General features: G+C 39.2%; 1 protein-coding gene across 10 annotated transcripts in view; it reads left to right on the top strand.

Annotated features, from left to right (window-relative positions):
- WDFY3 (WD repeat and FYVE domain containing 3) overlaps positions 1–26,287 on the top strand; it is a 157,418-nt gene that overhangs the window by 48,038 nt on the left and 83,093 nt on the right. For all 10 annotated transcript variants that reach the window (XM_088056911.1, XM_088056917.1, XM_088056918.1 and 7 more), the window contains 6 exons: positions 4,337–4,547; positions 11,090–11,213; positions 19,516–19,625; positions 20,658–20,819; positions 21,910–22,102; positions 24,507–24,693. In XM_088056911.1, coding sequence (XP_087913037.1) covers positions 4,368–4,547; positions 11,090–11,213; positions 19,516–19,625; positions 20,658–20,819; positions 21,910–22,102; positions 24,507–24,693 — 956 coding nt within the window. In that variant the 5' untranslated portion in view covers positions 4,337–4,367. The remainder of the gene's footprint in view (positions 1–4,336; positions 4,548–11,089; positions 11,214–19,515; positions 19,626–20,657; positions 20,820–21,909; positions 22,103–24,506; positions 24,694–26,287) is intronic.

The following is a 26,287-nucleotide window of genomic DNA, read 5'->3' as shown; positions in this document are numbered from 1 at the left end:
AGAGGAAATAGTAGTGTGGGAATAGGCACTTTTATTACTGGGGCAGAATATGGGATTTGCTTCAGGCTGTCTCTTAGAAGGACCAGGCAACATTCCCCAAAGGGAGTATGCCAGTTCAGTCTGTCAGGGCGAGCTCATGGCATCCTTTTCAGCAACACAGCTTGCTTGTGCATTATTTTCTTTGTGTGTGAGTAGTTGTTTGTGTTTGGTGGCAGGATTGGTGGGGGGAAGGGAATGGGAGGAAATAGTTGTGTTACTCGCTGATGTTTTTGTCTACAAAGAGAATTTTTTTATTCCTGCTCAGCTCTAAGCACAAATGGATGTGTATCTAGCCAGTAACAGCTCTTTATTGTTTCCTTTGAAGGCCAGACAATGTCTTTTTGAATAGTGCATATTGGTGATCATCTTTAGAACGTTAGTATTTACTACATGGGTAGGGAATCTGAAATTCAGGAAAGAAGTAACAGACCTAGTGGGGAGGGAACTAATAGGTGTGGAATTTACTGATCCTCATGGACTTCTGTGATTGAATATAGCAAGAAGACTTAAATTTTATTTTCCTGAGATAGTTGGGGTGGAGGTGTGTACTGGTGTCCCATTATAATCTGCAAAGAAAGAAGTTGATTCCTGTTTCACTGCTAAGCTGCTGATGTAATACCAGTATAGTGCCTGGAGAAACACTTGTGACTGTAATTACTAAGCAGATAATTACCTTGCTGCTTATTTAAATAACATCCTTTTGGAACTAGATGCACAGCTTGGACCTATAATAGCTGTTGTGAAAATGTGTGTGTCTCATGAAGCTTCTGTCTGTCTACTTTTCTTTTCTTCACAAATGTTTTGATAGCTGTAGTACTATTACCCATACATTATCATACCCTAACTCAAGTTAATGGTTATGTGTGTGTGTTGTTTTTCTTGGAGTGTCTTTGAGCTGTGCGAGTTGATGGTATTTTCTGTAATGTAATTTATGATCATTTTTCCCACAGCTTCCACTAACAGTAGAAAACACTTTAAAATATTTTGAAGGGTAGAAGTTAGCTCTTACACTAACTCCAGTGAAACTTCTGGAGAATCTCATGAGTTCATCTTGTGGGATTCCCATATAAATTTAACAGAAAAGTGAAGAACCTTGGTGAATGGCTTTATATCAGAGCTGCTCAAATAGGTCAGCCTTGCTTATGCTCACGGGGAAATGTGCAGCCATCCAACAGCCTGTGGAAAAAACTAAAGGACTGTTTTTAAAGTTACGATGCTTATGCTGTGCTTTCACTGCTTGCTTCATTTCTCCTCACATGCAGATTCTTCTGCTTCTACTGCTAAGAGAAAACTGTAATGTTTATTATAAGAGCAGTGGTTTTATTGTGCATATTTGTAATCTGCTTATCAAGTGTCTTATTTTAGTTTTGTTCTGTACAGAACATGATGCTCTGCAACTGCCATTAGTTAACATTTTTAGCTCTAGTTGCAGAAAGTGGGTACAATAGACTGAAATGCTTCAACTCTTTCGATAAACTATGTGCCTGTCACAGTGGGGCTGTTTCACAGAACTTCCACTTGCTTTGTTTGTTTTTTCATAATAACTTCTAACTTCTTCCTCAGCTTAAAAAAGCCATACACCCAACAGCTCGAATGTCCAACTGGTGTGCCTGCTTGGACCTGCTGGGGGAAGAAAGTCATTAGGGCTGTGTAGTAAAGAATGCAGGGCAGCAGTGGGATGTACATGCCAGAAGAGGGAATGCGAGGCAGGGAAGAGACTCCTGTGCTGAGAACTGGTTTCTGTCCTTGCTATTTCCACAAAACTCCTCTTGAGGTTTTTGGAGCTGCCCTCTAATTGCATCCTTTGTGCACTGGGTGTTTAGCTCTGAGATCACACGCTGAGAGAAGGACATCAGCTGGTCTCTAAGGGACACAGCGCAAGCAAGCAGAAAGATTCATGCATTACAAGGTTGTAGGATTAGCTGCTCTCCAAAGTATCTTCAAATAGATACCATATTATTAGACATCATCAATTTTAGCACAAGGGAGGATGTGTGTGTTCATTGTGTGCATATTGAAGCTTTTGCAATGCCTGTGCTGTGGGGCATATCTGTGAAAGGAAGTTGGTTTATTAGTTGTGATGCGTTCTGATCTGGCAGAGCTGAGTGGAATGGAATCCCTGAGGAAATGCACTGCTGGGTGTGCAGAGCAGCATTTCAGTCCAGGTTGTAGGAACCAAAGTGTAGCATCTTGCTCAGGGGGATGAAGTAACAAAATATTGACCAGCTGCTCATGAAGCATCTGTGGAGAGAGGCAGGAGGCTCTTTGAGGGCTGTAGGAAGTGAGCGTGCAGTATAAGACTCTACTGCAATGCATGTGCAGAGCCAGGCCAAAATCAAGCTCTACAGTAATTTACAAGACTGGTGTTCCTGAACTTTGGGGTTTGCTTCTCTTAATTACTGTGCAGGGTGCTTGATTGTTATGTGCTATAAAGAAGCAGTTGTGAACAGGTCAAGTGACTGTTACTGAAAATACTGGAATATTTTCATTTTTGGCATTAAGGAGTCTGCCAGGTCTTACTGCTGAATTGAAGTCACATGGGATGGTTGCAACTGACTGATGATTGTGCAGATGCTTTCACTTAGTAGAACAGGAAGACTCTTTTTTTCTATTAACTTTTTGTTAATAGGAAAAGATTTAGGTGTACTGCTTTCTCTTCTGCAGGCCTTATTCTAAACAAAGACAACCTCAGTCAAAATGATTGTAAAGGACAAAGTAGCAATATAACACTGTTCTTTCACTGTTCACTTTCACATATCGAAGATTTGGGCCTAATGCTAGAGGTCCCAGAGCTGACAGCTTTCTTCCCTAGATAGATAATCTGTGCTGTGATAATCAGAGAAAATATCACTGGATTTGGGCAGGCAAAGATAAATCACAGAAATTCTTTCAGCTTTCATGTACAATTTATTTCAGATGACATTGCATAGCTAGCCCACACTAGCTTTTCTAATAGGAGAGAAACATAGGAGGAGATAACTCTGAAATAACTCCAGAAGTAGTATCTACTTTGGAATTCGGTTACTTCTGATGGGGGGGTGGGAGGACAGTTAGGGTTAGCTCCCTCCCCTCCCCTATACTTTATGAATATTTTTTATGAACATGTTCCAGAAAGATACGTCTTTCTTGGGTTAGAGAGATAGTATTTTTCTTTTATTAGTATTTCTTATTGATAGTTAATTGCCTTCACTTTTACAGCTCCAGTTTGTTATTGTTATTTTCCTGGCTTTAGCATCCAGTTACTCTTTCATCACAACTTAATCTTTGGGTTGGAGTTCTTCAGTAATGTCTACTTTCCCTTCGTTGCTCTAATTACAGCATCTTTGGAATCATCACTTCTCATTTTATTAATTGACCCTCTGTGGTAACCTCTCTTTTTGATAATTTAAATAATTAAGTTCTTTAAATTTCTTGCTGCAAGGCATTTTCTACTCTTGAATAATTTTTACAGCTGTTACTGCCCTTTGGTTTTTCAGCTGCATTTAAGCAGTGAGATGTAGGCATTGCAGTTCAGTGGAGAATTTCATTGTTGGTGGCATTTATATATGGAGCAGAAACTGTTTTCCATGTACTCCCCTTACTCCTTCCCTAACATGAACATGGTTGTGAGATTAGTCCATTTTGCTGCAGTATCCAATTGGCTACATCCGTTTCAGGAATTTTTCTGCTCTGACCCTCACACCTTTCATGCGAGCTTCTGCTTGACAGACTTGAGTCTCACAGTTGGAAGACTTTGTCTGTGTTGTTTTGAAGGCAGAGGTGTTATTCTGCAAAGCCAGTAGCTGAGTGGTGAGATGAATGGTAGCTCTACTGGATAGTTTTATCTGTTTGGCATAGAAATGTCTGGAAAAAAAAATCTATGCTTGTCTGTATGATAAAGCCAATGTCTGAGAGAGTTGGAAGATCTTGTATGATTATATTTTAAAGACCTGTTTTTATTCCAGAATTAATTTGAGAATAGTTTGCATTATGTAGATAACACTGTTGTAAATGCTGTAGGATGTGCACGAAAGGATCGTAAAACTCATCCAATAAAACACACCAAAGCATTTTGCAGTGTTCAAAGCCCGGCCAGCCGTGCTTTCTGCTGGAGAATATCGGATATTTTTCTCTTTCAAGTTGTTGGCTTTAAAATCTCTGGGCACATCCTAATCAATGCCTGGCATATAAAATTAGCTAATGCTCTTAACTGCAGTGTAGTATTTACTGTGAGAGAGGGTGCCATGTATTTAAAGGCTTTGATGGAATAATGCCTCAGTCTCTTGTACTCAGCAAGTTCCTTTTCCTTTCTGAACAGGATACGAGGGAGCTTCCAGAAGTCAGCCAAGATGAATATGGTGAAGAGGATCATGGGCCGGCCCCGGCAGGAAGAGTGCAGCCCCCAGGACAATGCACTGGGCCTGATGCATCTTCGGCGCCTCTTCACAGAGCTCTGTCATCCTCCACGGCACATGACCCAGAAAGAGCAGGAAGAAAAACTTTACATGATGTTGCCGGTGTTCAACAGGGTAAGCCAGGCAATTTGCAGGAAGTGTTTTCTTTATTTGAATTGTCTGTTCATATTTCGTATTCCCAAGACCTTTTGGTTCTAGCACAAGAAGTTTTGTCCCACTGCATCCTTTCAATTTTTGCCTTCTCCTCACACACTGCTGTGTTAGGACATAAACTTACCTTGGAGATTTCCTTTTTATCACTTTTTCTCAAGTGCAATCCACAGATGCATGTAAACTGATGGCTTTCTGCAGTGCTCACTGCTATTACAGTCATCTGATTTCCAACCTAAACTTTGGGAACAAGTTTATACCCACTTCTTTTGTGTGACAGTACTCTCCTTGAGTCTAAATAGCTCTTTTCCCTTCTTTGCATTTATTGTACTGATGCATATTTTTAGAGATAGCAATCATCGTATGTCTTGTCAACTTTGTTTGTCTGGGCTACATGAGCTGAATAATTGTAATTTGTCATGTGATATATTTTCTGTGTTCTTATCACCCTTATAGGCCTTTTTCTATGTATTGAGTGTGAACCCACCTTCGTGGACAAGGGAGATTTTGAACAAACAATCTGTAGGGAATTTAGAATAGCCACTTTTACTATATCACTCGTATTTCACTACTCCCTTGTACTCAGGCACTGAGATTTTGTTTGGAGGCAGAACTATGGGAACTGTCACTGGAATTAATAGGAACTAAATCCTCCTGATGTCTTATATCACTCAGTTACCCTGCCAGGTTATTGTGAATAATAATTTTGATGGTAGTTTAAGGTAGAGATCTAGCTTTCTTTTTTTTTCCCTGCTGTGTACTCTTACTCGTTACTTCTTTTTGGGTGATGGATATGTGCTTGTATATGCTACCCCAGAGAACTGGAATAGTCCAAAAACTAAAAGGATGTTTTGTTGAAAGTGTGGCTTATGAAGGTGTTAGAGACTGAGCAGCTTGTATGTTTATGCTGGTTTTGCTGGGATAGAGTTAATTTTCTCTATAGTAGTTAGTGAGGGCTGTGTTTTGGAGTTGTGCTGGAAATAATGCTGATAATATGGGGATGTTTTAGTTATTGCTGAGCAGTGCTTACACAGAGGCAAAGCCTTTCTGCTCCTCACCCCACTCCACCAGTGAAGAGGCTGGGAGTGCAAATGGAACTGGTAGGAGACACAGTGACCCTCACTGACCCAGTGGATATCCCCTACATATGATGTCAGCCTCAGCATATAAAACAGGAGGAAGAAGGAGGTGGGGGGATGTTCAAAGTGGTTTGTCTTCCCAAGTCACTGTTACCCGTGATGGGGCCCTGCTTTCCTGGAGAAGAGAAGGCCGGGCGCCTGCTTGCCCATGGAAAGCAGTGAATGAATTCCTTGTTTTGCTTTGCTTGCTTATGTGGCTTTTGCTTTCCCTATTAAACTGTCCTTATCTCAATTAATGAGTTTTCTACCTTTCACCCTGCTGTTTCTTTGCCCTATTCCACCTGAGAGCAATGAGTCAGTGTGGTGCTTAGCTGCCAGCTGAGGTTAAACTACAACAGTACTGTGTAGAAAAATTAATCCTAATGGAGACATAGTATTACTAGGACTTTCAGTCTACTAGGTAGTGTGCTTTAGTGGATGGATCACTTGAATGCCATTCTGTTGCTCTAGGCCTTATTTCTACTGGTAACCTGTTGTGTGAGTTTGAGAGAAGTAAGCTCAGTTCATATGCCTCCTCTTTAATTTATCTTCTTGGATTATATGCCTCTTAGTTATGGACTTTCTTGATTTGTTTTTACAAATTAGCACAGTAGAATTTTAATCTTGCCTTGAGCCCATGAAGGTTATTTTGATGCAGTTGTGCTTAGAAATCTCCCTCTGGTGGTTACATGAGGCTGATGCTTCTGGAAAATAGAAGTCCCCCACTTGAGCTTCTTCAGCACTTAACTCTGATATGCAGGTGGAGAAGAATTTTTTCTTAGCCTTTGTGGTAACTACTGGCAGAAGCATTGTATCTATAGAAATTGCAGTTGGTGATGCTACTGGGTTTAAGTAAAACTAGTGCAGCAATGCATGTACGGCAATCTAAAGAAAGACTTTGATTAGACTTCTGAGATAAAAAAAAAACCAGTTAAGTGTTAATTTCTCCATTGTTTCTGCCTTTTCTCTTTTCTGTTTTCTTTCTTATTACACATCCCCCCCCCTTTTTTTTTGCCGCTTACTGGCTTGGTCCTAATTCTCAGCTCCTCCCCTGGACTCTGCTGAAGCCTAGTTGAAGTTACTTCATGTCTTTGCACCACTTGTTCTAACTGTCCTTCATTCAGCTCATGTGCTGAAGCATTCTGAAAAGGAAATCAGTAGCCCCAGGTTTTCTTTTTACTTCATCAAAATCAGCTCTTGTCTAAATAGGCTTCTGTGATTTCTATTTGTGTGAATGCGTCTTGGCTACTCTTTTCCTCAGTTTTCTCCTTTTTTGTAGTAGCTTTTCCTTCCTCAGGTTCCCCATGTCTCTTCTATTCTTTGCAGAATCCATCTAGTTTTGTTTCTGGGCTCTTTTCTCTGAGTCCTAGAGACTCTTTTGTACCTTTCCTCACTGAAGTGAACATACTGAAGGCACATTCTTATGCCAGATGTTTTGTTTTTCAGTCCTACTTCTGGTTGTTTTCTTCTTCTTTCCTCTTCTCCCCCCACAGTTTCCTTGTTTAGTTTAAACATCACTGTCCTCAAGCTCTACCTGCTTTGAGCTTGTGAACTTCTTGGAGCTGTCCTTCATGACACAAATACAGACAAAAACCAGATGTTGTCACTTCAGTTTTCAGTTACAAAAATCTGGATCATAGCTTGGCATAGTGAGGAAAGCAGCTGTTGTTTCTGCTCTTTCACTGCCTTTCTTGCAGACCTTGATAACTATTATCAGTCATGGATGAACTGGGATAGTGTAACCCAAACAAAACTGATTTTTCTTGATCAGTCAGGTCTCATCCTGTCTCTGTTATAGGGAGATCATGTAAAGGCATTCTTGTTTTCTTGTGTTCAAGAGACTGAGCAGTTGTGATGCCATCTATTTCTGCTTTTGCAGTTTGCCTCTTTAGATTCCTGGTTAATGCCACCTTCTTTTGATGTTCACATACAGCGTCTGCTGTGGTTTCCTCAGCTTACCTAGTTTTATGTCTTCTGGAGTGTCAACTCTTTTTGGTACAGCTTGTTTTGGAAAAATCCTGCTAGCTTAGTAACTGCAGGTTACAGCAAGACAAGCTCTGATTGGAATAAAAAATAGTATAAGAAAAAAAATCTCATTTTCTAAAGAGTCTTGGAAGCGATTTTCAGTGGTAGATACAGTAAATTTTGCTTCACTCTAAAATTCTGACACAACTTTTCTCTGAGAAGGGACGGTTTTGCTGTCAGGAAACACAAGAACATTATTAGAAGTTCCTTTCTAATTTTTTTTCTTGTTTCTCAAATATAATCTTTAGCTGCATATGTTTTAAATGGTCCTTAAATAACTTGATTCAAATTCAGACTCTGAATCCATCCATCAGTTACTTTGCATGGCTATCTTTATTCTGGTCAAGAATTTTAAATGTGATTGAGTACTTTTTCTGTTACTGCCTTAAGAAAAGATTATGAGGGTGTATCATAAAAGCATTTTCTCTCACAAGATTGGGATGTCTGTATTAGGAGGAGAAACTTCAAACAAATTGTGACTCTCAGATCAAAACTTTATGCCATTCCTTAATGTGTAGTCCAGAATGTCTCCTATATGAGAGTGGTGAGCTTTTGGAAGTGGAAGCTGCATGTATTTGGTTGAAATCAGTGTGAGTGTGTGTGCGCACAAAATGAAGTAAGGAGTCCTGGGAGAAGTGTTATTTTGGCTGAGTGCAGAGCTCTAGAGTGAAGAAAGTAACTCTGCTTCCCAGAGGCATCCAAGTGGGCAGCAGCAGACAGCCAGTTAAATAACCAGGGTATCCAGGAGCTTTTTTTAGGCTTTCTTGCTTAGCAGTGGAGTTGAGGTTTTTTTTCCTTTCATCAGAGGTATCTCGAGTTTTGTACAAAATGCAGCTTCATCTCCTTTTTACTTTTTTTTATTTTGAGGATTATTACTCAGTAAATTCAGTAGAGCTAAAGCATTCTTAAGTCTGGTTTATAGATAGAGCATGTCTCAAACCTGCTGTGCATAAAACCATCTTGATAGTTCTGGTAACAAGTGGGTTTACAAACCATTTATTTTTCTTCATTGTTTAGAGAGGCTTATGAAATGATGAATCACATAGTAATGAAAAGCTAAATTGGTGCATAATTAACAAAAGATCAGCCCCATGGAAGAGTAGTCAAAAGGCTTCTTTCAGAGTTCAGTGAGTTTGTGGAAGCATTGCTTTACCAATGTGGTGGTAGCGCTTGTGCAGTGTGTGAGAAAAGTGGATGGAATGATGAAGATGCTGGTTTTGAGTAAGTGGTATATCATTACATTATCTTGAAAGAGCCTTGCTTTTCCTTATTAAAAAGACGATTTACTGCTAAAATGTGTAAATCCTGCTGCTGGTTTTTACTACTACTTTTAGTCAAAGGGTATATAAATATCCTACGGAGATGCTTATTCTACATTGTGCAAACTTGGTCATGGGGCAACTAATTAAAATCCACTTTACCTCAGTTAACCTTTTACTGTAACTCTGAGTTATCTGCATTTCCTAGGAACTGTTGACAAATCTGAGCAAGCTCAAGACGGGTAACAGGGCCGATAGTTTTTCCTCTTCACTTGGTCTGGGTGTGAAAGAGCTTTAAACAATTAGTGATGACAAGATCCTAATGTGCATTCTGGTCTACATAATCTTGCTTATGTTATGTGAACATGCAAACCTCAAGGCCCTCTTCCCTTTTTACAGCCTTGTGGAATTTAGGGGCTCTTGGATGAATTAGGGGCTGATGCAGACAACTGCAAAAGGAGGTCTTGTGAAATATTTAGGGACGCTAGGCATGTTGTGTAGTCAGTAATTCAAATGAGGGGTGTTATTCTTGGTCTGCAGAAAACAGCTGTCTGCCAGTAATGTCTGGTCTCCCATTTGCTTGCTTTAATGATAACTGGAAATAAAAATTTCCAGTATGAGAAATATTTAAACCTTTGGTGAAAACTATTTTTATTTTGAGGAAACTGAGTGTTCCATTTCAATGTTTTATTTCTGGCTCCATTTTATCATGACTTTGCAATGGAAGTAGACAATAAAAATATTTTTGGCTGTTTTGTGATGTGCCAGAGCAACTGATACTAAGCGAGGTAAGAAGTCAAACTTCAACAAAGGTTATTCTTCCTTCTGCCTTTTAAGTCTTCTTCAGTGACTTAAGGCTGGCACCACAGTTACCTTGCATAAGCCAACCTTACCTGTTGGCTGTAATCGTGGATTTCACTGGATGTCCCTACACTTGAGAATGACCTCACCCGAGTATGTCAGCAGCTCAGCTGTAGTAGGATAATTGGGTCACCCAGAGAAGGGTTACAAGGGTGAAGCAGATGCTGAGTCCAAATCAACTGTACTGTTGCAGAGCACATCCTCTATCAGGGAGGCCAGCATAACCTGGAGAAGCTGTAGAACTCAAGTTTTGCTAGAAAAATACTGTCATCTTTTATGCTCATCAGGGACACTCCTGAATGTTACATAAATATAAGAGAGAAAAATTTATACAAGCAGAGACTGTTCAGGTGTTTAGCAGGCTATTCTATTTCTTCAGCACTAACACAAGTGCTGATACCATATTTGGATTGCATGCTTTGTTTTATAATTAATATTGTGGGTTTATTGTGACCATTTTAGTGCAAGTTTTACATTGGAAACATGGATAAAGACTCCTTTTTTGTGCAGTCTTGAATGAAGAGTAAATTATTGTAGCAACTAGCTAATCCATTTTGAGATAATGTGTTCCACAGCTTAGTGCAGTACCACAGAGTTAACACATTTCTCCCTGTTATATGTGATCTAATGTATTATTTAATAACAAAATCAATGCTTAATCATGAAGAATAAGTTACTAAAATTAAGTGACAATTTATAAAAAAAAGCCCGTTATGTTCAGGAGGATCTCAAAAGAGGAGAGTAAGTCCTTGATATCAGCAACATGGAAGGCTTCCTGGTATTGTCAGTTTATTGAGGAAGGACACAACAAGGCAGTTTGAATTCTTAGTCCTTTTAAAAGACTTTACACATGTCATTCTATTTAGGTCCAATAGATAGTAAAGCAGCTGATCTTAAAAACAGAAGTCCTGTTGGAGAATTTGGTCTGGTGCCTGTTCTTCACCCCATTAGGTGCACTCTCATTCTTTTGGGGTTCTGCAGGGTTTTTGTCTTGGAAGAAAACTTAAAACTTTCTTTTCCCCTCCATTCATCAGATTTTACCTCCTTGAATGAGGTCTGAATTCCAACTCTGAACATATCTTAGAGCATGCACTGTGCAAACCACTGCAGTGATGAATGCTGCAGCATGTAAAGAAAAACTTGTAATCTCCACAGCAATAATTCTTCACAGAGGAACATGGTGATTTGTAGTGATCCTTGTAAACTGAATGATTTTAATGCATCCATTTTTCTCTTGGTTTAGGTGTTTGGAAATGCTCCTCCAAGTACAATGACAGAGAAATTTTCTGACCTCCTGCAGTTTACTACTCAAGTGTCACGATTGATGGTGACTGAAATTCGACGGAGAGCATCGAATAAGTCCACAGGTATTGCATGGGGCACAAGGGTGGCCTTTTCTACATCAGTGCCTCATGATTTTCAGATCGGTCAGAATACTATGAGCTGCCATTCACAGCAACTGTACAGGCTCAGAAACTGAATTTTTAGCAAAGAAAATGTGTTATCTTTTGTTCCTTTGGACTGAGAGGAGGAGAAAGAAGTTAGAAGTTTCTTCCCTGGGTTATGGAGAAAGCTGAGTTCCACAAAATTCCATCAGACGAGAGAGAGAGGCGTGAGCTGAGTTGCATGTCCTGCTGGGAGAAGGAGGCTGAGAACATGCATGTGAACTGCTTCTTTATCTTGCCTGAGGTGCCTGTTGGTGGTGTGTTATGTCACTTGGATATGTTAACATTCCAAAACTATGCATTTTAAATTATCTGCTGGCCAGGAAGCTAATAAGATTTAAAAGTACACCAAGTCCCACATTGGGACCAACAGTGCCAGTCCTAGAAAAATGACAGCGGACTCCTCCTCTGATTATTAAATATCAGGGTGAGATTTGGTTCTGTTGACCCCTGAGTGTATCAGAACCTGATCTTGTGTAGGCAGTTGCATAACTGAGGACAATGCACCAAGAGGGCAGTTTCATTAGCTTTCCTCTTAGACTTCCTTTTCTGAAGAGGAGTGCTTCCAAGAAGTATCAAGTCTTTGCCTACTAGATAATTTTAAGATCTGTGCTGTGTTCTCAGTTTGGATTTGGTGGTAAATGAGGACTGGAAAAGGCTGTGAAAATTACTGTGCAAGAAGTCAGGAGTCACAAACTGTGCCAATTACAATATATTTCCATTTTAAGTAGAGTGACTAACAGTGAAGCAGTGAAACATTCCAGATGGCTAAACAGATATCATAGACAAAACCTGTTCTTTATGGGTAAACAGCCGCAAAATGTCTTTTCTTTGAGTATTAGGGGGAAATAAATGTCCAACAGCCGTGCTGGCAGAACAGAGGTGTTGGCTTGACCTTTTTTCCTGGGGAACATCTGTTATGCCTGCTAGTCAATTGGATTCTGCTGGGAATAACCATTTTTGTGTGTTTATTACTTCAGCCATAGCTCTGCTTGTTGCTCCAAGATAATCCTATCCTTAAAACCTCACAAGTCAGAGGTAGATTTTTGTTGATGGTGGTGGTTTGGGGGTTTTTTTGTGTTTTTGGCACACTTAGAACCTTGACCACAATGACTAAAAAGACACTTTAGTGCTCTTCTAAGCTCCATTGTAATGAATACCAATATTTCTGTTAAAACAGAAAGCAGTCATTTTTCCTCTGTTATCAGGATTGCTGTTACTCTGCTCAGTAAACCCTTTTTAGACCTCAAAAAAGCCTGATGTGTCCATGTTCTGCAATTGCATTGTGACTCTTGGTGGGACCAGTGACTTGCAGTTTCCTCTCCAAAAATAACCAATTAACAAGATGTTAAAATTCAGTTTCTAGACTTCTGTGTTAAAATGATTAGAGCTAGATACACACTTCCTGTGATGCTGATTTAAAAAAATATAATTTATTGGCTTTTTAGAATATGTTTTATGTTAGAGACATCATACTGTGTCTGTGGATTGTGAGGACTTTTGCATATTTCTTTTTTTTTAACTTCCATTCTTTTTGTGTCTCAGAGAAAAAGATACAACAGATCTTAATAGTTGTTGACAGGTAATTGTATCTCCTAGCATTTTTTTAAAAGTAAAAATATTCAGTAACAACAACATGCAGGAAATGTGTCTCATAATACACAAGGGCAACTTCCTGATGGTGTGAAGTGCTCCATGTAAGCCAACAAAATAGCTAAGCCTGTGTTAGAGACAAGCTTTCCATACGATCGAAAGTCAACTTTTGATAGTTAATGACAGGGAAGAAATTTTGGAAAAACTTGATTTCTATAAGCGTGTTGGCAGTATTTTACTGTGGGGAATGTGGTATGGTTAAATCTTGCCTTCAGTATGTTGGTTGTTGTTTTGTTGGGTTTTTTTTCCTTTGCTTTTTATTTTATTTTTTTTTCTAATCCATCTGATAATGGAACACAGGGCAATTATTTTCATCAGGCCTTTCAATATTTATGCTAATAGCTATGTGAGTAATGCCTGCCATGGTGAAGGCATATCTCAGTTATTCTTGGCAGACTATAGTAGTTTTCTCAGAACAGTGTTTTGTAATTCAGTAGTAACTGTGCCAGCACCCTGTCTTAAGTGGTCTCTGAACATTGCCATTGTAGTTGTGTGTTCAGCTACAATTTCAGCTGCCTTATTTCTTTGGTAGGGATAGTAAGAAAAATGAAGAAGTTAAATCTGAGTTAAATTATCTTGCAGGTTTCAGTCTTTGCTGTACAACAGTGATGAATTTCAGGTGACAGCAGTAACTGTGAGGATTAGGGAATAGTTTCCCTTGCCATGGAGTAACTAGTCTGTTTAGAAGATGGTGGGGTCATGGGTGAGATAGTTCTATATGCTTGAGATTTTCAGCTGCCCCATTTGCAAATAAGTCAGATTTTGTGTCTGAATTGATCAAAAAGTTGTGGTAGTACTATGTAAAACACATGTTCAAACATCTGTTTCTAGTGTAGTCTCAGTTCTGAAATTAACCTTTCTTTGGGGAGCAAGTGCATCTGGCTCAGAGTTGAAAACAACTTCTGAAAAAAGGGGCAGGGACAGCTTAAACTTGGTAGAACCAATGTGGCTACTAATGGCTACTGTGGCTGGAGGGGAAGCAACACTTTCATGTAATGAATTTTTCTAAAGACATACTCTGGATGCAGTTGGTGGTTCTTGCAGATAATCCAACAGCACGTCTTTAAAGTTGCTGGGGAAGGAATTGGAGAGTATTCTGAGTTGGAAGGGTGCCACAAGGATCATCGAGTCCAACTCTTAAGTCAGTGGCCCCTACATGAACTGAACCCACAACCTTGGTGTTATTAGCACAAGGCTCTGACTAACACCTCTCTTTTACTCTAAACAGCTTCTCATCTTTCATCAGTTAAAGGTGTGCAAACCTGTGATTTGGTACCTGGTAGCAGTTATTCCATTTTTACTAAAATGAGTTTCTAACTCAGTCCTTTCCATTGTCTGCATCTTGAGCACACCAAATGACATCCAGTCAGGGCCTATTATTTAATGCATTAACGTTTATCCCAAGGAGATTGAGAATGATTCCCTAAGCAATGGCCAGTCCTGCTACCTGGAAACTCATACTGTAGACAGAAGATGAATAAGTGGTTGTGAGGACTGGAGAAACTGAAGAAGGGTAGAAAACTGAATAATGAGAAAGCAAAGTGGTACATCCCAGGTCTGGAACTTTTTTGCTTCCTTTCAAAGACAGTTTCAAAAGTTTGGTTTCTTTTATGATTTTATTTGGCTAGTTAGTGTACATCACTGTTTTGTGCACCTTATAAGTTCAGTTAAATTGTTTCTCTATTAATTTCAGTCAGTTTTTCATTTAATATTTACAGCATTTTCTGTTTGCTTTTGTTTCAGTTTTTAATATTGAGTGCTAAATTTATTTTTAATGTACTGCTAGGCTTTTCTGCTAATCTTTCCTACCTCCAGCACTTTCAGTTGTTGTTTATACCCTCTGAATGGTGTAGTGATTTTGTCTTTTTTAAAGGTTTATTTTTGGGGGGGAATGAGGGGTGGGTTGGTTTGTTTTCAGTTTGGGGTTTTTTTTCACCCTTCTTTTTATTTTTTAGGGAATTTTTTCTTCGGGGTTTTTTTAGATTTTTTAGTTTGTAGGTTTTTTTGTGGGGGGAGGGGTTCTGCCCGCAGTTTCTTTCTTTTCCTTTTAATTTCACAGATCTACTCAAACTGTTTCACCACTGAAAATGCTTTTAACCTCCTCAGGCATTTTTCTAGCAGATCTGCTGGAAGACTATCATTATCTCATCTTCAAATCATTTTGGGAGATCAAGTTGATAAACATTCTTCATCACTGTAGAAAACCACATCAGTGGTTTGTATTTGGCCTCTGACAATGCCTACCTTTATTCTTCTTAAAGTTCCATTAATCTGCAAACTCTGTTTTTATTGTTTTGGGGTTTTTTTTGCAGTTTATCTCTGTCAATCAGCAGAACTAATTTTCTGTTTATCCTCAATCCATAGAAGTTAGTATAATTCATTTAGGTACATCTTGCATTTGGGTGAATTACAGATGATAGTTGAAGGAATCTTCTGCTACTAAGGTGCCTTTCAGGCTCTTCCTCTAATGAAACTAAAGTTTTCCTGATAGGGAGGATCTTTGTCAATAAAGTAAGTGTACTTAGGGACTGCTTTCAGACTTTTTTGGGTATGTTAACTTTTATTCTGCTGAGAAGAGACTGCTGGAAATGATTTCACGTGCTGGGATTGCACATCTTGTTTTTTTCATTACATATGCATGTTTTTCCTGTTCTGTCTGGGACTTTGCTATACATGGTGATTGTGGTTTGTGTTTATTGAAATTGCTCTGAAAGGGAAAAAGAAGTGTCCTGTCAGCTACTATTCATCAGGAGCCAGTTCTGATCAACAACTCATATATCTTACTGCTTTTGGTCAACTTTCTGTCTCTTACTTTTGGTGCTTTCTACCAGATCTTATGCAAGCAAGTGTAGTGCAATATAGAGCATTTCCAAGAGATCCAAAAAGGCCTGTTCTTTCATCATCTGTGTTAGTGAGGCTAAAAGTTGGCGCAGTCGAGTTGTTTTATCTTTGGATGAGTAGCTCTCCAATTCTGCCCACTGCAAAGGCATCAGCCACTTCATATCTGCCACGTGTGATGACAGCCCAGCTCTGCTCCTGGTGATGGAAGGCAGACTTTGTGCCATCACGTTTTTATTTGGGTTGATACTTTGTCACAGTATTGTCACAGTACAGCTGGCCTGGACTGGACAAAGTGAATCTGACCATAACACAAATCCAATTCAGCTAGTTCATGGCTGAACATGTCCCTGGATAAATTACAGAGGACCCTTGGCCAGCCCCATCCAAGCTGAGAAGAAAGCACACTGGCCAGGAAGCTGGGCAGGGAGGAAGATCTCAGCCAGTGGCTGTCTAGCCCGGGAGATTTGAACTGGGTATTTAAGTGAGTTCTGGGTAATAAACGAGGCTGTTCTGTCGGATGAGCACTGGGGCACGAGTTGTGGATTTTTGTCTCACCACCCACAACCGTTGTGTTACAGATACTTCTCTCTTGCTATCTAGGTATTTGGAATTATTTGTACTCTGTAACTTTAGGTACCTGACTGTGTCTTGAGGTATTTCCCAAAAGAAGTAGCAAAGACTTCTAGAAAGCTCCGTTAGAGAAGGGATCCTTGACTTCAGTTTCACCTTCACCACCCCCTGACACACCCATCCATATCTTTTATTGCACCTCCCCTCCCATCCTTGGCAGATGCACAGATATATTTTCACTAATATTCCCCTCCAGAATAAGCTATCCAGAAGTCTGATGATGGTATTATATGCTGTTTATGGTTCTAGATGATCTTATTAAAAGCTTCTTGTACTGAATTTGCCCTTTAGTGCTATTGCTATAGGAAGCAACACTGTTTGCAGTGCTTGGAGCACTGATTTTTGCTACACATCTGAATGAATCTAATCCCACTGATTGCTACCTGTTGATTTTCTGAAGTCCAGGATGCAATGCACCTCTTACATGTGAAACAAATTTTGTTGTTTGATTCTGCCAAGCCTCTATCCCATATATACTGAATCCATGCTGGAAAATCTGATTCCAGGTTAACCATGTAACCACACAATCATGGTCATACTCATGTGTACATGCTTGCACAGTTGTCACAATAGGTATATTTACATATTATTTTATAGGTTTTTCTCTTTGCCTTTTTACTGGTTTTACTAGTTAGCATATCTTGCTCCTGAATTGGCTTTCTTCTGCAGCAGAAGTTGAAGGGCTAAGGCTATCAGAGTCGGGCACATAGAGGATGTTATATTAAATGATGACTAGGGCACTTCAAAAACAGGGAAAAGGTACAAAGAATAAATTAAGTCTAATGCTGATGATAGAAGGTAATCTTTAAATGATAGTGCTATCAAATTTTCTCAGAGCAGATGAAAAGAGAACGTCTTCCAGCACTTAAAATGCTGTCTGTGTTTTAGGTAGTGCTTAATGAAGAGTGACAGTTTTAAAACTGCTATTTATAGTGTTCAACTGCTATGCCAGGATGCCAGCAGCATGGCAACTTTTTCAGAAGCATGGACTTAACCTCTGAGTCTCACTTTCAAAGATGACTGAATGAGCCCTTGTTCCACAGGTGGCTTTGGAGACTGTGCCCAAAGGAGGCTGTGCACACCCAGTTCGCCTAGCTCTGTCTGTGGTGGGATTGAAAGAGAACAGGCCTACAAAATCACACCTCATGTTGGGCTGGTGGAGCACTGTCCTTGTAGCAGCAGTGCATGGCTTTACACATGCGTGGCTCTCAGAACTGAAGAAAAATGGCTTTTGTCAGGAATTCTGGCATTTTGCCAATGCCTTTAGTGTAGGAAGTGCAACTATGTCATGGCTGTTGTGCTTTCTAAGTTGGCCTGTTCATATTCCCAACCACCTCATCAGTGCTTTGTGCTGATAGTTTCAGGTCAGCATGCTGGGAAGTTCCTACTTGTCCTTGTTTGTGTGAGTTTTATAAATTGCCTTAACTTTCACCTTGGGATTTCAAGCTTTATCTCAGTCTCATGGAGGGAAGTGGTAGGGTCCTTACCTTAAGGAAAAGCCAGTGGTTTGTACAAAAGTCTGTTATGGGAAAAAGCCTGCAAAATGAAATGAATAGCCCAAGGATATATATCATCCTGCTTGTCTTCAGTTGTATTTGTAGAAGGAGACAAGAAGGATGGACTATTGTGTAAGAGAAAAGAACTGTGTCCATACCTGCAAGCAAGGGATCTGAACTGTGTCCAAGAGAGCCAGGAGAGCTGCCAACAGGACACAGTTGAAAAGTTCAAACCCGAGGAAAAGAAAGGTTTTATTAAAAAGACCTCAGACCCATTTTAAAAGAAGAACTGAGCATGCCCAGAAGAGCATGGAGCTCATTACCATATGGGACGAGAGCAGGCGGAGTCAAGCAATGAATATGTAAAGCTGTATTGTGTAATCCTATGCATATGTAATACTTTGGGAAATAAATAGAGAATAAGGGGCAGTGGGGGACATGCACATCTTTGGGAGAGGACTATGGAGTGCTGCCCAGCCATAATAAAGCGTACCACTTTCTAATTTCAAGTAGTTAGAGAGTCCTTTTTCTGTATTTTTATTACTTCAGCTTACAGTGCAATGCTTCGGAAAATTAACTTCTCAATGTAGTTGATCCTACAAGTTTGAGAAGTACTTTGCCATATGAAATGTGCCACCTTTCAAATAAATTCCTTCCCAGGTATGTGCTGGGGAATCTTAACAGCAGATGAAGCAAACAAGCCAATATTGAAATCAGATTTTTCTTCAGTTGCAGATTTATTCCTCCATTAGTAATTCCTTTGTAATTCCTTTTTTATGTGATATTATTCACCTTCCTTTTCTTTCCTAGTTGATGCTAGAAATGCAGGAAAGGATTGATACACAGTTATTAATGAAAAATGTTTTTAGATGTCTATAGGTAAGGGGCACACATCACAACTGGCATTATAGACTTCTTACATAAGTGTGTATTCAGGCAGCAGTGAAATAGGGTTGCCTTTTCTCTTGATCTGTTTATTGAGGCTGATAACTTGTTTGCTAGGCTGAGTATTTGTCTTTGGCTCAAAGTGGCTCTTGATCATAAGAATTATCCATAAGCTATTACAGTTTTCATTCTCAAAAAATGTAGGATGGGGATGTGGTAATTGCTGATCATAGTCTTAATGTTACTTTTTTATCTGGTTTTTATTCCTTTTGTCTTTCAGCACCTCTCCTTCCCTACAATACCCATTATCCTCCATACTGTTGTTTCAGTGCAGTGCTTTTTTTTCAGAAATTTCAGCTATTTCTATGGAGGCCACTAATTGATGATGACTTCATGTCTTTGGAAAAAGTATATTGTATTTGATAAGGCAAAACTACTCAAACAAAAGTTGCTGCAGGTTACTGGAATCTGTGTGCTGGTCAAAGGATGATGCATGACCAAAGAATGTACTTTTTTTTGCAGCCTTGCCAAAGCCAAGTGTGTGTTTAAGACTGGAATGTGTGTCTGGAAAGCATAGGCCCAAGCCTAGTTTTTTTTCAAGTGGTGCTGTAAAGGTGAATTTATGCTCAGTGCTTGAGGCTGCTGAGAGGATAAGTTCCCTTCTGCAGAGTAGCAGACTGAATTTTTACTGCTTTTTTTCTTTTTACTGCCTCCTACAGAGGCTGCAAGTCGTGCCATAGTCCAGTTCCTGGAGGTCAATCAAAGTGAAGAAGCAAGTAGAGGTTGGATGCTGCTCACCACAATCAATTTACTAGCTTCATCAGGACAGGTTAGTCTGAAACAGCAAAGTGAAAAATAAATTATGGGGGTGGAAGAGACAAAAACAATAATAAAATGTACTGCATGAACACTCACTAAAAGATGTGACTATATTCTGCTTTTCTGTGTTAAGATCCTCTTTCTCGTATACTGCCACAGGACTTCTGCTTTAGCTCCTTGTGGTTTCAGTTGCCTGAAAAAAAAAAGTAGTTTTGAGATTTTAATTTGTAATGTTCTTTTGAATAATGCATGCAACTTTTATTGCTGCCCACAGGCTTCTCTTGCATACTGCTGCTTAGTGCCCCATGAGATAACATGGCACATACAGCACCTAAATAGGCCTTGAACTTTGCACAACTCACTAGAGGAGGGCCACAGCAGTTGCAAAAAGCAAGGCCAGCAGCAGTGATGAGTGGGTGGTAGTGAATCTTTCTGCCTCTGCTTCTGGTGCTGCCCTCCATCAGAGATCTGTCTCTGGGCAGCTGTGTGGTTTGTTATTTCTGCTCTAATCTGCCTTTGTAATTTAGCACATCATCTTACCTCTGTTCTAGTATGTCACCAGCCTCCATGCCAGTTTGTCTTTTCCTCCCACTGATGCTTTCATATTTTCTTCTACCTTGCTTTCTTAAAGCTCCTTACACCTTCTTGCCAAGTGAGAGCTTATATTGAATAGTCCTCCTCCCACTCCCATTTCTCCTGCTACAAAGAATTGATAGCTGATGAGGGCTTGGCTGAAGGTCTTGTAATTAACTTGCTGACTTCTATTGGCAGAGACTGAGAGGGTTTGTTTGTCCTGTGCAATGACTTCTTTGAACTGTGGCTATGAGGTGTTGTTGTCATGTAAATAAATCATCCTATTTTTAAAATTACTGTTTGGGTAGGCACTCAGGAATAGATGGTGAATCTGTATTGCTGTGTCAACACCTCACCAAAGGTGTGAGAAAAAAACCCAGCGTTTCAATCAACTGCATTATTATTATTGATGTTTTGAATATATAATATGCTGAGCTTGTATTTTTCGCTGTGTTTTCTTCTTCCTCAGAAAACTGTGGACTGCATGACTACAATGTCAGTGCCTTCCACACTTGTTAAATGTCTATATCTGTTTTTTGACCTTCCGCACGTGCCTGAGGTAGTTGGAGGAGCACAGAACGAGCTACCTCTCGCAGAGCGTCGAGCGCTACTACAGAAAGTCTTTGTACAGGTAAGAAAGGTAAAGTAGATCAGGGAATTTGCAGGAGGAATGCAAATACTCCATGTAAGCAAAGTCTAGAAACTTTTTACTTGAGCCAAGTTCTACTCTTCCTTGATTCTTAAAAAACTGATGGTTAAGAGAGAGGTGCATTTTCCTGCAAGCACAGTTGAGGTTAAATTTCCACTCCTCCACTAGTTTTTTTTTTGACAAATACCTCCTGCACAGAAACGCATGCAGCTCTTCTGCACAGATACTTCAAAGGTGCAACATGTAGACTACTACTCTGTTTTCATCTAACTGTCCTAGTACTTGTTATCTTTGGCTGTTACTGATTGAAATAGACATAGCAAAATATGTAAGCATTGATAATAAAGCAGTGCTCTCAACTGAACTGACTGGAATGGGTGATGTTTTAGACCTTCCTGTCCAGTTGCAGACAGCCTCCCTCTAGTTTCCTGAGACGGAGCCCGAGTTTTTCCTGCACAAGACACAAAAGATCAGACATCCTCAAAACATGCAGAAATGGGAGTGCAGCATATAAGCTTCACCTGTATGGCTGCATTTTATCTTGGTTTTAGTAATTACAAAATTCAGATCCAAGTGCCAGTTATTCAGGTAAGTCTGCAGTTTTGCTGTAGCCTTTCCTGACAAACTTAATTTGACCAAGATGTTATGGTTACTGCTCTGCCAAGAACCCATCAATAGCCTTCTTCCTGCATGAGAAAGGGATACAGCAGTTTGCCTTACAGAGCTTCTCCTCCAGTGCAGAATTTAGACCTGCAAATTAGGCAACTGGCAGGTTCTCCAAGAATGGAATATCATGGTATCCATGCAAATATGCTGTGTCAGCCTAAGGTTTTTAAACTCTGCTTCCAGTCTTCTGGGGAAGCATTTTAAACTGAACTGGGACTTGAAATAATCACGTGTTGAATAACCTTGTCTTATGTTCAAAGTTAAGAAATACACAAAGGGAAAACAGCACATTACCTTTTTTAATATGTTTCCTTAATGGAAGAATGTTTCATCTTTTACTAAGTCTATGCAAAATTAGCAATGATAAAGGTATTAATGCTAGTTGTTTAATGACTTCCTGTTTCAGATCCTAGTAAAATTGTGCAGTTTTGTGTCCCCGGCGGAAGAACTGGCTCAGAAGGATGATCTTCAGCTTCTATTCAGTGCAATAACCTCATGGTGCCCTCCCTATAACCTGCCTTGGAGGAAGAGTGCAGGAGAAGTACTAATGACCATATCTCGTCATGGCCTTAGTGTCAATGTAGTGAAATACATCCATGGTATGTGTCTTTCTTCAGTATCATCTATTCGGATTTTTTTTCTGCTCTTCTTTGATATTTTTTTATTTGGGAAATAGGCATGAGAATAATAGGGAAGCTTCTAGACTTTCAGTTTGGACATGTACTTATTTACGTACATGTAACATTTCTAAGCCCTTGCGTAGTGAGAGAGATGATCTTAGCTGAGCCTGTCTCATTCTCATTTCAGTTTGACCTGGAAGGATAGTTTTCTCTCATTTGGTGTAGAGTTAGTGATAAGCAAAAGGAAAGGCTTTCAGTGACTTCAGTAACTGCCTGTATTGAAAAAAATTTGCTGTGAAGATGAATTAATTCTTAACAGGCAGCTGTCTTCCTCCCCTGTGGTCCAGCCCAAGGATGTTTTTTTTTAGAGCCTGGCCCATGGAGGCTCTTTATTTGGCTGAGAACCATACCTATGCTGGATGGGTTTGGAGCCCGTTTCCCTGTTCTCTCACTGGATTGCTCACACTTCCGTCAGCCTGCATTTCTTCTGCCAGACCCTCGTCTTCCCTGCCTTGCCTTACAGATTACAGATTGAAGATTTTGTGGATCCTAAAGGCCAAGTTAAAGTTATCTCATGGGCTTAATCCGGCCTGTAAGCCACCAAGTGAATGAAACATCCAGAATCATTCCAGTTTGTCTCCTGTCCATTTTTTTAAGACAAGTAGATCCTGGATGTTGCTGGCATGGAAACTGTAGTGTACAGGGACATTTCTGTAGCTGATTACAGATATTGGTAGCTAATAAAAGTAGTACTTTACTCATCATCTGTCTTTGCAAGGAGCTGGTAAAGAGGCAGGTGCCAAGATGGTTCACAACAACTTGCAGATGAAAAGCAGTGTTGGAGAGGATATTAGCTGCTTAGAATTAGCTTTGCATACAAATTATTCTTTTTGCATTAATTGAAAACTTTATGGGGGTTTGGGTATGTAGGACTTGAGGTAAGAAATCTGATAAAATATGTTTCTAATATTATGTTTAAGGCTTTTAGACTGTTGGGCCAAATAGGAAGCATTTGTAGTTTTTAAATTGGACTGACTGTTGGAGTCAACTAACATCCTTATACGTTTTAGCAGTGTACACCTACTGGGAAAAAAGAAACCCACAATTTTGGGTTGCTCACACCCTGAGAAGCAAGTAGCTACAAGGCTCCGCAGAACCATTTTGAGGGTTTATTAAATACATCATCCTGCTCCCACATACTTTACAGAAAATTTCAGTCTGTGTTTTTTCTTGTGCTAGCAGTGTGTTTCTAATTCCAGTCAAAAAGATGTGAATGTACAGTATCACTCAAAAGCACAGAATAGTCACCAGTTGAGTGTTTTTAGACAGGCCTTATAAGATGATAGGCTTCTGGTGGGCTTTTGATGAGTGTAGAAGGTGTACGTATATGTGTGAAAATGTTATTAAGTGCAACAAAAAAAATAACTGGAGTTTTGACTGTCATTTGGCATATTACAGCTGCTACCATTATTGCTTCATCCATAGAGGAGTGAAATTGGCATGTGAAAAGGTACTCTCTAGGCTCTTAAAAAAGTGTAATGGAGTCTTAAAAAGAAAACCAGTCAGCATTGCCTCTTGCTTTTTGATTTAAAAAGTGAACCTGACTTAAGAGATAACAACATATGTCACAAGGCTCATCTTATATTCAGGAAAAATTTAAGATATTTCATCCTATGCAAAGGAACATCCTTTCACCCTCTCATGCTCTGATTTAATCTCTGGGAAATTTTGTTATCAGTCTAGCTAGAAAGATTTGTGCTTGTGTTGTGCATGCTGCAAAGTTAAAGTAGGAATTAATTGAAGGAAACATCTTTAAAACAGAGTGCAACTTAAAATCTCACTACAGATTTGAGAAAACCTTTTGTTACTGACATAATGAACTGATGAAATGTGAGAATTATGGAGGGCAAGACAAGCTGTCTTTGATGCCAGCTAGTGAAATGCTAACCAGAGTAGGACTAAGATGACATGGCGTAAAATGATTTGTATGTAGGGTTTTAGTAACTCTTCAAGTCAGTGCTTTGTATAACTGTGTTTAAAAAAAAAAATACAGTTCAGAATTACTTACAGTTGCCATATTTATCTTTTTATTCTGTTGAGTTATTTGATCAGACTTCTTAGGTAAAAATTAGTATTTATCTACACAGTTTCTTCCTTATAAGAGTAAAGGTTGTAAAAGAGAGGAAGGGGTTGGCAAAAAGCAATTAGGATTCTGATCCAAAGCCACTTGAGAATCCTTCCCTTCCTCAAGTGATATTAAGTGTTCTGTGACAAGAGATACTTGAATAAGTTACCTTATTGCTGTGTTTTGTATGTTGGTTATGCTTCTTGCTGTCATTAATATCAGTAAAATCCTAAATTTCTCCACTGCAATTCTTTTCAGAAAAGGAATGTTTGTCCACTTGTGTCCAGAACATGCAGCAGTCTGATGACCTTTCTCCCCTAGAAATAGTTGAGATGTTTGCTGGACTTTCTTGTTTTCTCAAAGACTCCAGTGATGTATCCCAAACGTTGTTGGATGATTTTAGGATATGGCAAGGATACAACTTTCTCTGTGACCTCCTTCTCAGGTAGGCAAAAGTGCTTGAAGAAATGCAGACAGATCACTGAGCTTTTTTCAAAAAAGTTTTCTTAATGAAAAGTAGATGAACAGGTTTAAACAAATAAGTGATTATAGACCATTATGGAATTATGATACTAGGACCAAACATTGAATTCTGTGCTTCTCTCCATTTATGATGTTTAACTTCTTGTTCTTTAGTATTGGTTTATTACTAAATGTTTCTTGCTTTGTAAAGAAAGCAGTTGCTTAAAAACAACTGGTACTAAATGTTTAGAGAGGATCCAGAACATAAAATTTTTGGCTGCAACTAGTGATTTTTCAGTTTGGTTGGAGTTTCTTTTGCTTTTTTCTAAGGAGATGGTTTAGTGGTGGGCTTGGCAGTGTTGGGTTAACAGCTGGACTCAATGATTTTGAAGATCTTTTCCAACCTAAGTAATTCTATAATTACATTACTGTCTTGTCATGCTATCATAATGAAAAATCATGTATGTAAATGTGGTACATGCTATGAAGGATTTTTTTCTTGAATTAAAAGTACTTCTAAGCTGCTAATGGATTAAAAAAATATGGTAATGAAAATGCCTGTCCCCAAAAAATCTTGGGTGTAAAAAAGATCCATGATCTTTTTTTCTTTCCATGAAAGAAACATCTTTAATTTTCTGACTGAGAAAGAAAAGTGTTGCTTTATTTGTGTAAAATCTATGGGCAGTCTGTGTTGCTTTGTTTGGATATGAAGTTCTGAAGAAGAATGCTTAGCTGTTGCTGTTGTAAAAGATACATATTTTACAAATCCAGGGTACATACTGGGTAACTGTAAGTGTACACCTTACAAAGTATATTTGGGTCAAAGATGCCTAAGACATTATTACTGAGAAACGTTAATGATGTTTTCTCCCTATTTTTGGTGTTAGTATGCCGAGTTTGGCACCCAAATATTTGAACTAAATTTTCCACTACATTGTATACCTCTGAGGGGGATTTTTGTTTGTTTTAAATGGATACCAGACATAGACATGCCATTTGAAATTTTTAATCACACTTTAAATTACTCATAAGTTACCTTTAGTGCCACTAAAGCTAAAGCACCTGTTAAGGAACTGTTATTTTTCTTGTTCTATAAGTGGAGTTTTGGAGTATGTTATATTCACTAATGCATTAATTTAACGCTGTGTAATTCAATTGCAGTTATTTTCCAGAAACTTTCAGCCAGAGTTTAGGGGAAATATGAGGGGAACATGCTGTCATGTTATACGTTGCAGTACAAAAGTGATTCTCTGTAGATTATGTGCTTTAAACAAATTCTCTCCTGAGCTTGCTCATCTTTAAATCAAAGAATGGGGGATCCCTGCCAAATGCATAGGAAGACTAGGGATTTGCATGTCTTATTGAGAAAGGAGGACATCTGGGATCATCAGGTGACATCAGTAAAGGTGAATAGCATAGGAATGTGTTATCCTCATTTCTTCCTGAGGTGGTTTTCTAAGAGAAAATAGTTCCTTTCAAAAAACAGTGATCTCGAATAAGCCCATGTATTGGTCAGTGATGGACCACAGTAATGTATTCTCCCTGTTTTGGCTCAAACCTACCCACAGAGACTTGTT

This window comes from Pseudopodoces humilis, chromosome 6 (assembly GCF_049639895.1).
Source record: "Pseudopodoces humilis isolate 2021_Gansu_Grassland_sample_001 chromosome 6, ASM4963989v1, whole genome shotgun sequence".
Lineage (NCBI taxonomy): Eukaryota > Metazoa > Chordata > Aves > Passeriformes > Paridae > Pseudopodoces > Pseudopodoces humilis.
This window is presented reverse-complemented; position numbering and strand designations above follow the sequence as displayed.